The 12,841-nt window shown below is 54.9% G+C and overlaps 1 protein-coding gene across 4 annotated transcripts in view; it reads left to right on the forward strand.

Moving 5' to 3' along the window:
* The window catches only part of MEF2D (myocyte enhancer factor 2D), a 34,545-nt gene extending 22,182 nt beyond the window's left edge, over positions 1-12,363 (forward strand). For 3 of the 4 annotated variants that reach the window (XM_089913746.1, XM_022559258.3, XM_089913742.1), the window contains 5 exons: positions 1,163-1,353; positions 3,110-3,239; positions 7,148-7,361; positions 7,836-8,142; positions 8,472-12,363. In XM_089913746.1, the coding sequence (XP_089769872.1) occupies positions 1,163-1,353; positions 3,110-3,239; positions 7,148-7,361; positions 7,836-8,142; positions 8,472-8,483 (854 nt within the window). In that variant the 3' untranslated portion in view covers positions 8,484-12,363. The other variant, XM_089913736.1, reaches the window with a different exon arrangement.
* The last annotated feature ends 478 nt before the right edge of the window (positions 12,364-12,841 follow it).

Here is a 12,841-nt window from a genome sequence, read left to right on the forward strand (position 1 = left end):
ACCCCGCCCCCCCAGCAGCTGACAGCCCCTCCTGCCCTGTGCTGTTGTCCGGCTGGTGACTGTGACTTCGAATGTCACCATTGACGTCACCCCAACATTCCTGCCATTCCCGGAGTGATCCGGGAATTGGGATGGAGGCAGCCACACACTTCCAGGGAAGCAGTGTGCTCTCAGGGCAGAGGGCAAGGTGATACTTCTGACGTTGGTCACCGCCACATCTCTGGGTTTTAGAGTTCCCCAGCTTGGCCCCAGGAGCCATGTACTACCTCCTTGGCAGCAGTTGTGTACGGGGGCAGGAAATGGGGGGAATGGGTGAATACCCCTCCCTCTCCAGGGAAATGTCCAGTGAAGTGCCTGCAGACCTTAAGGGAACGGTGATACTTCTAGGCCCTCGAGCGCAACACGTAGAAAGTGGTTGTGTGGCCCTGGAGAAGTCATCACACCTCTCCGAACCAGCGGTTGGCAGGTGTTCCTCGTCTGTAGATAGGGCTAATGATACATGTCCTGTCCGTCTTGCAGGGTTAGTGTGAGGATTAAATACGATGATACCCGTGTGAAGGCCCTGTGTTGGTTATGGAGTGTGGAACAAATGTAAAAGATGGTTATTCTGCTTGTTATTACCAGTCTAATTTTGGTGGCAGCTATGTCATCAGTCCCCCAGTTCCAGTAACACCAGCACTGCAAATGAATGGCTCATCTTTTTCCCAGAGCTACAGGCATCTTGTCACGTGCTTATCCAAATCACAGCATCCCGAGCTCAAGGCAAGGGGAGCAGTCTGAGTGGTTGATTTGCCCTTGTGACCGGGATCCACACTGAGTCTCAACTTCCAGGCTGCCACCCTTCTCCAACCTGCGTCATTATGGGCCCAGTTGGGGGCAGGTGCTGGACGTCCTGTCGTTGGAGACCAGCTCCTACTACCCAGTCCCATCACATGTAGCTTAGAGGCAGGGGGATGAACCCGATGATTGAGGAGTAAGGAGTGTTCTCCCCTTACTCCCAAGACCAGGGTGGTTTTAGGGGAAAATGAGAGAACTTAGTAGCCACTCAAAGTTTGAACATGGCTTTGAGAAGTTCTGGGTGACAGGAGTATTGGTTTGGGAGCAGTTAACAGGGCGGTGGGTCCACGTTTTTCCTTTTACCCTCATCTCTTCACCTTTCCAGGGAATGGCTACGTCAGTGCCCGGGCTTCCCCTGGCCTCCTCCCCATGGCCAACGGCAACAGCCTAAACAAGGTCATCCCTGCCAAGTCTCCGCCCCCACCCACCCACAGCGCCCAGCTTGGAGCCCCCAGCCGCAAGCCTGACCTGAGGGTCATCACTTCCCAGGGAGGAAAGGGGTTAATGCATCATTTGGTGAGTGGGGTGTCTGGACCGAGGGCCAGGGGCTGGGGAATGGGAGAGTGGGGAGCAGTAGGGTGGGAGGACAGAGCCGACCTCTAGCAGGAGAGAGAACCAGCAGTTAGGACTTCCCTAGAGAGATCATGGAATCGTGGCTTTTTATGAGCTCTTCCTTCCCGAAGGGCGTTCCAAGAGGTTGGAGCACAGAAGTACCAGTCTCAAGGGCAGTAAAAAGGGACAGGAGGTGGGAGAGAAGGTTCCCTGACGATAATAGGAGGGTGATCAGAGGGATGAGGATTAGGCTGTGAGGGTTTCCTAACTGGTGGGCATTGGGATATAGCATCTTCTGGAAATCAGGACAGTGAAGAGCTCTGCCCTCCTAGGCTGGAGAGCCATCCTGCTCCGATGCAAAGAGGTAGACGGCATGGCTGTGGGGGCAGGGGCGTGAGGGGAGGGCAGGGGCCAGAGACTGAACCATCCCCTTGGTTTTATTTCTGCTCCCAGACTGAGGACCATTTAGATCTGGTAAGTGAGGCTGTGAGATGTTTGCTGTGGCTTTAAATTCTGGGTTAGCCCATTGCTCTGCGGTCCCCCAGCATGGAGTATGTGTGTGCCTTTGTCCTTTCGCCTGTGTGTGTAGTGTGTGGTGTTTGTTTATCTGGTTATTTGCCAAGAGCTATGCTTAGTGCCAAGTGGGATGCAGAGATGAACGGGGTGGGGGCGAGGAGTTCAATGCATGTGTGTGTACCTGAGTGTCCGTGGATGTTTTCATGGGATGTTGCATTCATGCAGACACACCTGTGTGTGTGTGTGTGTGTGTGTGTGCGCGCGCGCGCACGCATGCACGTGCACCAGTGGAGTGGGCCTGCCTCAGGCCTCAGAGGTCCCATCTCAGTGTATCCCTGGGTGCCTGGATTAGGCCCTTGCGCTTGCCCTCTGACTCTATTCATGCCCACCCAGGACAGGGACCTCCTTAGGAGGGATGCCAGCTGGACAGGAAAATCGGTTTTCTAGGGAAAGCTGAGGCCCAAGGCAAGGCCAGAGTTGTCCTTGGTCAGGGGCTTCCCTGCTTCCCTCTCTCCTGGTGCTCCCTCCTGCACGCAGCCTGTCTTACAGACACTCAGAGGCATACGCAGCACTCTTCCTCTGTCACACATATACACGCTTACATCCTCACACTCAGCCAGGAGTGGGGCGGGGGCTCCTCCCTCCCGAACTCCCTGACGGGAGGCCAGAGAGGCTGGAAAAGGCAGGCAGGCTTTGGCGGCCAACACGGCGGCAGTTACGGCCCCAGCGCGGAGTTGGAATAAACAAGTGACTCAGCGGCAGATGGAGCTGACAGCCCCACACACGTGTGTGCGTACACGCAGGCACACGCCACGCCAGGCCCTGCATTCCTCTCACAGATGCCAGCACACTTCTACCAGGGCGTGTGCTGCAGTGTGACAGATGGAGGGTAGACTCTAGGGGGACTAACCAGGAGAAGAATGGAGACAGGGCCCATGGCTGGTGTTGGGGCCCCAGGGCCAGCATATGTACTTTCCTTTTTGCATGTGTGTAGGCGTCAGTGAATCTGTGTGTGCATGTCTCTCTCCGTGGATCTCAGTGTCTCTGTGAATGCACCAGTGTTTGTGTGTCTGCGGTGTCTTCATGCTGAGGTATTCCTCCTGGGCCTTGAGATTCAGGGACCCCAGCTTGTCCTTGGAATGGGGGGCCTGGATAAAGCAGCCCTCCCATTTGCCACCTCTTGACAGACTCTTTTCTCCTGCAGAACAATGCCCAGCGCCTTGGGGTCTCCCAGTCTACCCACTCGCTCACCACCCCAGTGGTTTCCGTGGCAACACCGAGTTTACTCAGCCAGGGCCTCCCCTTCTCTTCCATGCCCACCGCCTACAACACAGGTGAGTGTTCATGTGACATGTAGCTGTGTGCACTTGGCCTTGGGGCACAGGAGGGACCAGAGAAGGAACACGAGGTATTCTCCGGGGGATGCCCCCATCTGAGGAGGGCCATTGATTTGGGGTAGCCCCTACCTAATTAAGGTTGCCAGATTTAGCAAATAGTAACATCGGATGCCATTCACACGGTGATGGTGTTATTGGAACTGTCTCAAAGACATACTTGTGCAAAAATTATTCATTGTTTTGTCTGAAAATCAAATTTAAGTGGGTATGAGTATCCCTTATTTTTAAATAGGACCTAATGGAGAGGGAAGCCCTGTCCTTGGGGAGCTCCCTTCTGAGGTGGGCTGAGCAGCTGGGGACTCGGGCTGACCAGGGTCGGGGAGTGGGGAGGGGAGCATGCCGAGTTCAGCAAGGCTTCCTGGAGGAGAAGAACGGAGGAATGAGAGAGAGAGACAGGGAGGCTGAGGAGACCCGAGAGGAAGCATGGTCAGGAAGATTTATCCAGCTTCCTGGGAAAGCCAAGTAGGGACTCCAGGGTGGGCCGGAGGAGGAAGAAGGGGGTCTCTCACCCTGATGTTGGCTTGGTGGAATGATGAGGGGGAAAGGGAGGAGGAGGTCTGATGAAAGTGGGGGAGGGGATCTGAAGGTGAAGAGTCACTTGGAGACATGGGAGAGACCTCTGGGTAGAAAAATTCAGAAAGGACACCCAGTGCTTGGGCCGTCCTGGGTCCCCAGGGCTGTCCTGGCCTCTGTCACCCACTCACACCCTCCCAGGAACAGTCTGTGACATTTTCAGCCATCCTTGCCTGCATTCCAAGCTGCTGTGTCAGGAAGGACTTCCCAGTGCGGAAATGCCTTGTCACCTTGTTTCAGAGCATCGATGTGGCTGGGAACCTGGTCTGTTTCTCCCACTGAAGAGGCTTCTGATGTTCCCCAGCTTTTCTCACCTGTGAATGGCTTGCATCAGGGCTGTTCTGTGGTGAGATCAGACTAGACCAAAAGACCCCTAAACTTCTACCCACTCCCCAAGCCCACATTCCAGAGTTGAACCATGCTAGGTAGGTCCCAGACACCAGTACAGATACCCACAAAATCCCACCTCTTCCCTGGGTGTGAAAATCCAGAACCCAACCCTGTGTGTGGGAAAGCCCTTCGGGGCAGGCAAGAGAGCTGGAGGAACTGCCTCGTGTTGAGAGGCCAGACCCTGGCATGTGGGTCTGTGTCCAGATTTTATCACCTGGGTGTCTTGTGAAGTCCCTCGTCCCTTGTGTGTGCTCCCATGTGTGTACCCACTCCCAAGTTATCATGTCCTTGGGCAGCTTCTGAGAGGACTGCTTCAGATGGCCGCACCTTTGGGGGCCAGTGGGAGTTCTCATCTGTGAGTTGTGGGTGGACAGGAGGTCTCTGAGGCCCTTCTAGCCCTACCAGCGGGGGCGGTTGGTAGAGGGCAGCACAGGCCACTTTTCAGGAGCTGCTGTTTATTTGGGAATCCCATGGTGGTGGTTTCCTGCCATCTTCTCAGGTCCTCCACCAGTCTCTGTGAAGCAGGAGGCAGGTTAGTGGGTGTCAGTGAACCTGCGACAGGCGCTCAGCAAGGCCAGACTTTAGACTCTATTTGTCAGTCTGGTGTGAAAGCAGATTCTGACCCGGGGCCTGCCGTTGGAGCCCTGCTGGGAAGTGTTTGGGCTTTCTCACATCCTCTCAGAAACCAAGGGCTCCAGTTCCTCTTGCTGCAGGAGTAGTTAAGCAGACCTCGGTTTAAACAGCAGGTGTTTTCAGGTGACCCTACGTATATAAACAAATCCCCAATGAACACATTGCTGTTTAGTTGTTCACTATTTACAGTGCCTGGCCCCAGTCCAAGTTCCGGCTGGGGGTGATCTGCCTGTGGTAATATCATGGATAAGGGACGCACCTGGCCCCTTGTTGACACTGGCTGCAGAGGTCTGGCTTGCTCGCTCTAGGAGGAGACCAAGGGGCCTGCTGGGGAGCCAGATCTCCAGGTAGACAGGGCTGGAGTGTGGTGGGAAAGTGCAAGACTGGGGTTTGAGTCCCTACCATTCACTGGCTGGGGGACAATGGGCAACACTGCACTGTTCGGGGTTGGTTTCCTTGTTTGTAAAATGAATGTTGCAAATAGTTGGTCCTAGGGGCCCCTGTCTGCCCTTGGTCTGCTTTTTAAATGTAAGCATCTCAAAACTCCTGGCTAATTAACATTGTTATGAGACCAGAGGCAAGAGTGGACCATCTATAGAGTGAGATTTAAAGGTAATAAAAGAAGCCTGGGGTCGTGTCTTAGCTCTGCCATTGGCTTTCTCTGTGACCTGGGGAGAGTTCCTCAAACTTGAGGCTGCAGTCACCTCATTTGTAAATTAATAATAACAGCAGGTAAATCTTTTGATTATTTATCATGTGCCAGACACTGTTCTACATACTGCGTGTGTATTAACGTGCTCAGTCCTCATAGCAGCTGAGTGATGCAGGCAGGATTATTGCCTCCGGTTTATGGACAGACTAAGTAACTCGCCGAAGATCGCATGGACTGTAAGTGGAGGTGGCTAGGAAGTTTGACCCCATCGCTCATGCCCTTCACCTTACCGTTCTGTTGCACAGATAATCCTGTCTTCCCTGCGTCAAGACAGAGGGCTGGAGCAGATGGCCCCTCAAGTAGGAGCGCATGGTGTAGCACTGGGAAGGCTGGCGGGTGTGCCCCCCGCATCACGCTGCAGTGCAGTAGCCTGTGTTCCTCAGGGAAGGCATTTTCTAGAGTGTCCCAAACAGGCTGCGGCGTGAAACGGAACAGAGCTGCGTAAATCGTGAAACATTTCATGGTTCTGTTTGTTCAGTGCAAACATCACAGTTTCTTCATTAAGACAGAAATTTTGAAAACAACGAGTGCCACCTCATGGGGAAATCCGCCAGAACCTTGGCCAGTTGCACCGCAGGCCTGTTTCACTCACAGCCCCTCTGCTCTTGTAGGCCCTTCTGGGTGGCAGATGTGCGTCCTCTGTGTTTGTGGGCACAGCAGCCCGAACGCTTGCTGCTACCTATTCCTACCTGTTTTATGTGTTGACAGTCTTCAGGAGACTCAGGGACTTTGAGGAAGGTGGAATGGTAGTTACAGTCATTTGCTTCAGATGCGCCATTCACCTAGCATTTCCCACCATTCCCCTCTAATCTCAGAAAGGCTCTTGAAGACTTGGCAGTTGAAGAGATGACAATTAGACATATATTAGACCTTTCCTACCTACCATTTTTCCCCTTTTTTATTTTTTTAAAATTTATTTATTTATATTTTTAATTTTGCCTGCTTTGGGTCTTCGCTGCCGCGTGCGGGCTTTCTCTAGTTGTGGTGAGCAGGGGCTACTCTTCGTTGCGGTGCACGGGCTTCTCATTGCGGTGGCTTCTCTTGTTGTGGAGCACGGACTCTAGGTGCGCGGGCTTCAGTAGTTGTGGCGCGTGGGCTCAGTAGTTGTGGCACACGGGCTTAGCTGCTCCGCGGCATGTGGGATCTTCCCGGAGCAGGGCTGGAACCTGTGTCCCCTGCCTTGGCAGACGGATTCTTAACCACTGTGCCACCAGGGAAGTCCCTCGCCTTCTTTTTTAAAATTGACATTCTAAAAGTGATACCTACACACGGTTAAAAAAAAAAAAAAGTTAAACACTATTTTAAAAAACCACCTCTCTTTGCATCCTGTTAAAAAACAGCACCTCGTGGTTATCAAGATTTGCGTTTCTTTGAGTGCCATCTTCACTGAATTTGTACGGGCTTAGTTGATTATTCACACCTGTCGTTAACAACTCCCCCCACCCTGATAGTCCTGGAGGCGGCTCCCCGATGGGAGCCTCGGTCCTCTCTCCCACTGCAAGAAGCTCACCCGCCCTTTCTTCCCCACCCCATGCAGATTACCAGTTGACCAGTGCAGAGCTCTCCTCCTTACCGGCCTTCAGTTCGCCTGGGGGGCTGTCGCTAGGCAGTGTCACCGCCTGGCAGCAGCCACCGCAGCCGCCGCAGCCGCCGCAGCCCCAGCCGCAGCCGCAGCCCCAGCCTCCCCAGCAGCCCCAGCCGCCACCTCAGCAGCAGCCCCACCTGGTCCCCGTGTCCCTCAGCAACCTAATGTGAGTCCCAGGGGATGCCCCACCAGTGTTGGGGAAGGGGGAGCTGAGGGGTGGGAAGAGGAGGGGCCTCTTGAGAGCTGAGATCCCTCTGAGGTTGTCTGTCATCAGTGGACAGCACGTAAGCCACTAAGTGGCAGCCCTGGAGTCCCCTGTCAAGGCCTGGGAGAGCCATCCTGAGCCTTTCCCCCAGCCAGCCCGGGCTTGGGGTGGGGTGCGGGGCCCTCCTGGCTCTGCAGAAGATGACATGGGATGGAAAGACAACTCACGTGACTTCTTTTCCTTCTTTTCCCTTCACTTGGTCCTCTCTCTCCTGCTGCCCCTGTCTCCATCCACTTGCCTCACCCCACCCCCAACCCCCATCCTCTCACTTTCTGTCCTCTCTCACTCCCTGTCGTGTGACCTCCCATCACTTTTTCTGTCCCTCACCTCCTCTATTTCTGTCCCCTGTACTCCATGCCCACTGCCTGCCTCCAGCCCCGGCAGCCCCTTGCCCCACGTGGGTGCTGCCCTCACGGTCACCACCCACCCCCACATCAGCATCAAGTCGGAACCAGTGTCCCCAAGCCGTGAGCGCAGCCCTGCGCCTCCCCCTCCAGCTGTGTTTCCGGCTACCCGCCCTGAGCCTGGCGACAGTCTCAGCAGCCCGGCTGGGGCCTCCTATGAGACGGGGGACCGGGATGATGGACGGGGAGACTTCGGGCCCACACTGGGCCTGCTGCGCCCAGCCCCAGAGCCTGAGGCTGAGGGCTCAGCTGTGAAGAGGATGCGGCTCGATACTTGGGTACTGTAGCATCGCCCCTCCGGTCTGCCATTGTCTGCTGCACCCAGGGACTGGCCCATATGCCCCCAGCCTGTCTCATCTCCCACCTAAGAGGTGGCCAGCCAGCCCTTCCATCAGCCCTTATGGGGCAGCACGGACACCCTTTCACCCCCGCCAAAGGCCCATCTCCCCTCCCTCCAGCATCAGTCCTTCTGCTCGATGACTTCCTCCCCTCAGAGCTGGCCCTGCCACTAGAATCCTGGCCCTACTGGGAGAGGGACGTGGGGGGCACATACCCCGTAGCCTGGGCCACGCCCTCACACCCCCTTCTCCATCTCCTCTTTTCACAGACATTAAAGTGACGGTTCCCACTCCCCTCCTCTCAGCCTCCCTGATGAAGAGTTGACAATCTCACCGCCCACCCCTCCCTGTCCTGGGCTCCTCCCGCTCGACCCCCACTTCCTTTCTTGTGCTCCGTGTCCTGTTGACGGTTACATTTGTGTATAATTATTATATTATTATTATTATTATTATATTTTTTTTAATTTGGATTCTCGCTTTGGAGAGGGGGATGCTCCCATCCCCTCTTTCTGCACCCCCCACCAGTTTCACTGGCTGGGGGGCTCTTTTTTGCGGGAAGGGGGGGACACTTTGCACGTTGTACACATATGCTGCAGGAGGGGGTGGGGGGCCCGATAGGCCTTGGGAAAGGACAGGTGCCGAGCCCTGCATGCGGGGCCCTCCCACCCCATCCCCCAGACAGAGGGAAATAACCAAAAACTACCAAACAACAAAAACCCCTTACAATAGACTGAAACCCCAAAGTCGGCCTCATGGGTGGTTTTGTGTTTCAGGGGGAAAGTGAGGCAGAGGTTCTGAAGAAGGTCTCTGCTTCTCAGCTGTTCCTACGGCCACAGGCACATGGGGCAGAATACCCAAGCCTGGGCCCCAGAGGCCCCTGCACACACACCACACACTCTCAACTGATTCTCATGTGATCTGCACCTCCAAGGTGTGCGGGTGCTGGCCGAGGTTTGGGGCTGGGAAGGCTGCCTGGGAATCGAGGCTGGAGGGAAGGGGCTTGAGGTGGGGCCCCTATGAAGCACAGTTGGAGAGAAAGACAGAGAGCCATGAGGAGAGGGCTGAGGAGGGGCAGAAGGGCTGGGGCAGGGGGTGAATTGGGGGCCCCCTCCCTTCCCCAGCACTTTCTCTAAGATACACAGTGCAATAGCTCCCCGTCCCTCAGTTGACACCAGCCCCGTAAAGCCGGCCACAAAGCGCAGGGAGAACTGGGGAGAGTGAAGTGGCTCGGCAGGAGGTGGCCTCAGGCACCCCGGGGTGCCTGAGGACTGGAAACCCTTGCATCCAGGGACTAGCGTGAGTGAGGGGACTTGCTCTTCCTTGCACGTACACATCCCCAGAGGAGTGGACATTGGGGTGGTGTGTGAGGGTGGGAGAGGGGATGGAGGAGGTCCGCAGAAGGCCTGCCTCCCTTCTTTCCTCCTCGGCCCCTCTCCCCAGCCCTCCTCCCAGCTCCTTCCGCTCCTGACCCCACCTCCCTGCTCTTGGCGCCCTCATTGTCTCGCTACCTCCTGTCCCACCACCCCCAGGCAGCATCCCACCTTCTGTCTTGGCTACTGTAATTGTAAATAGCAACCTTTGGAAAACGTTAGCAGTGTAACAGTCCAGGAAACTGTTTTTTTTGTTGTTGTTGTTGTATTGATATGAAATGAGATTCTATTTTTGTCAAAGTATATTGTAATAATAATGACTCAAACGGCCCGTACTGTACAGACGAGATTCTTCTGCTGTTGTTCTTGCTCCCCTCCCCTCCCCCCCCCAAGTCCACCCTCTCTACTGCCTCCCCAGTGGGGGCAGCCAAAGCGTGGGGTCCTGAGACCCCAGGCTGGATCACAGATCAAACTGGAGGGGGCAGGCCCCCGGCCCACAGTCCACCACTACTCCCTGCCCTAAGGGGCCTGTCCTGGGGTGACGTGGGCAGGCAGACTGGGGCCTGCCCCACTCCTTCACATAAGAAGCCCAGCCCCTCTGCCCAAGGGGTGCAGTGCTCCCTTGGGGTTTCATCCTGGTGGGAAAGTAGAGTTAGACAAGGCCCGGTTTTGTGGTAGGCGACGCTGCCTGCCTCTACGATCCAGCCGCTTGCAGTATTCCGATACTTGATGCAGGGAAGGAAACCAGAGCAGAGGGGTGCGTGTGACCGCACAGGTACCCGAGTGTGTTTATGAGGGCATCTGGTATTTATGTGTCTGAGTGTACCTTTGTATTTATGTGTGTGTGTGTGTGTGTATGGTTGCATGGGTGTACCTTTATGTGTTTCTGAGCCCGTCTGGGCATGTGTGTGTGAATCTGTGTGAACTGCGCTCTGAGGGTGTGTGCGTGTGTGTTTGTGTGCCTGAGTGTGTGTTTACAGAGGGACAGATGGCTCTTCTTGCAGCCACACAGCCCTGGCTTCCAGCTCTGTGGCCCTCCTTCCTGAGCCCCACTCTCTTCGTCCCTGCTGCAGCCCCTGTTCTTACCCTCAGCTCTAATATGTTTATACTTCACTTGGGGATCTGGCACTTGGCCCTCTTTGCTTCTCCCTGTAGCCCTACCTCTCCTGCAGTTCCACGCACAATTGTTCACCCAGTCCCCAGGCCTTTATACCCAGCTCCCTTTCTTGGAGTACCCTCTTCCCCCCACACCCCCTCCTGCTTTCAGGATGATACTCAAGTTCCTCTTCCTCTCTGCAGCTTTCTGCTCACCTGGGCTGTGGTCCTTCCTTACAGCTTACCCCCCCAACGCTGATTGGGCACACAGCATGCCCAGTCTTCCTGCACGTTCCTAGGGGGAGTGTCAATAGATGAGACTTGATCAGGACCTTGAAAGAAGCCAGGGTGTAGTCTTGTGCATGCATGCATGCATTCCCAGAGCCTTGCCCAGTGCCTGGCACATAGCCAGCGCTCAACAAATGCTGATTGGGTGAAAGGTGAATGATAGGTGCTCAATAAACGTTGAATGACTGGCCTTCCCTTCTCAGGCTATTCCCGCCATCAGTCTGCCCACCTTTCTAGGCTGGGCTTGGCCACCATTAAACATGGGGTCGGGGTGAGGGCCCCTGCAGTTCACGGTGCAATATTCACCAGTTTTGCCCTCTGCCTTGTAATGGCAAACCTGGCTTTTGATTACCATGTGTGGATGTGTGCGTGTCCTTTTCTCTCTATCCCTGGGGGCAGGGGGTGATCTGTGAATGAATATGTGATCTGCAATTCAGTATCCCGAGGTTTCTCTTGGGGTTAGGGGCCCCTGGCCGGCCTGATGAATGGGTCTCTGGGAACCCAGACCTCAAGTGGGGACTTCATTTCTTCTTCCTCTCACAAGCCAAATTTGCCTCCACCCACTCCTTCCTCCGAAGAACTGGGCATTTGCCAAAGTAATCACTGGAGTCATCCAATGCCCCTCCCCTCCCCAGGTTTCCCACAGCTTTCAGGGATAGTGGGCAAGAGGACCTCCCACACATATACCCCTCCCCCAGTGGAACACACCATTTCCCCTCCCCCCAGCAGTGCACTCAATGCAGCGAGACTGACCCCTGACCCTTATCCAGCCCTTCCCACCTTGGACAGGAAGGAAGTAATGCACCTTCTCTTGCTGATTATTTATTTGTTTGGAGAGACAGAAATGATGTAAAAGTGTATCTAGAAATATCTATATATTTTTAACTGACTCTTTGGAATCCCCTGGGGTGGGATGGGGGGTGAAATTAGGCTTTCACGGAGGGGAGGAGACATGGAGCCTGGGAACGCTTCATCTCCCCTCTTGCCACCTCTCCATCCCCTAAGCAGTTGGTAGAAGGAATGGGATTTGTAGCGGGGGAGGGGGGCTGGAGTGTCATACGGAGAATCTGGATTCTCTCTGTCTTCCCCATTCAAGTCCCAGAGGGAAGGGGGGAGGGAGAGGGAGGGGAGACAGGCCCCGAGGTGCCCCACCCTCAAACCCGACAATCACCCACACTCCTAGGGCTCATCCTGGGTCCTGGGGAGGGCGAGTCCAAGTGTGTGACTGTTGATTTGTTTTCAATATTTCTTTTTGTGCTGTATGGTGATGCTTTCTTAGTATTCTACACAATAAGAAAAGACAAAGTCCTCGAGATTCTTATGAGTTTTGTTTGAAAACTCTTTCACTATATTTGTTGTAAAGAGGTTTACTATTAAAAGAAAAAGAATACACGTTTCTGATACTTCGGCCTGGGTTCTGGTTTCTTTGGTGCGGTCGACTGAGTAGGGGAAGGAAGGATCGTGTGGCCCTGCCAGGGTGGGAGTCCAGAGCTCCACCTCAGCAGGAAAGAAGGGCGGTTAGCCTGCCGGGCGGACACTCACGACGTCTGAGGTGGGGTTTTCAGCTGAGAATTTCTTCCAGGTGCTCTGGTCAGAAGCAGAAGCAGCCCCAGGACTCAGGAGGGTTGTCTGGTTAGAAGCCAGAGGAGGGATCCTGGGACACAAGAAAAACAAATACCACTCAAGGCCAGGTCAGGAACAGATGGAGTGTGCGTGGAGGAGGAGTGTGATAGAGGACCTTCAGCTACGGAAAACTTCCACGGCAGAAAGTTGCCCAGGCGCTCTGTTAGGCACAGATGGAGTCCACCTTCACGGCCCCCACAGAGTTCCCTCCCGAAGGGGCAGCTGCCCTACCCCTCCCTTCTGAAGCGCCCTTTAACAGTGCC

Source organism: Delphinapterus leucas, chromosome 1, assembly GCF_059928025.1.
Source record: "Delphinapterus leucas isolate spDelLeu-1000000601 "Yukka" chromosome 1, BTC_Dleu_Yukka2, whole genome shotgun sequence".
Classification (NCBI taxonomy): Eukaryota; Metazoa; Chordata; class Mammalia; order Artiodactyla; family Monodontidae; genus Delphinapterus; species Delphinapterus leucas.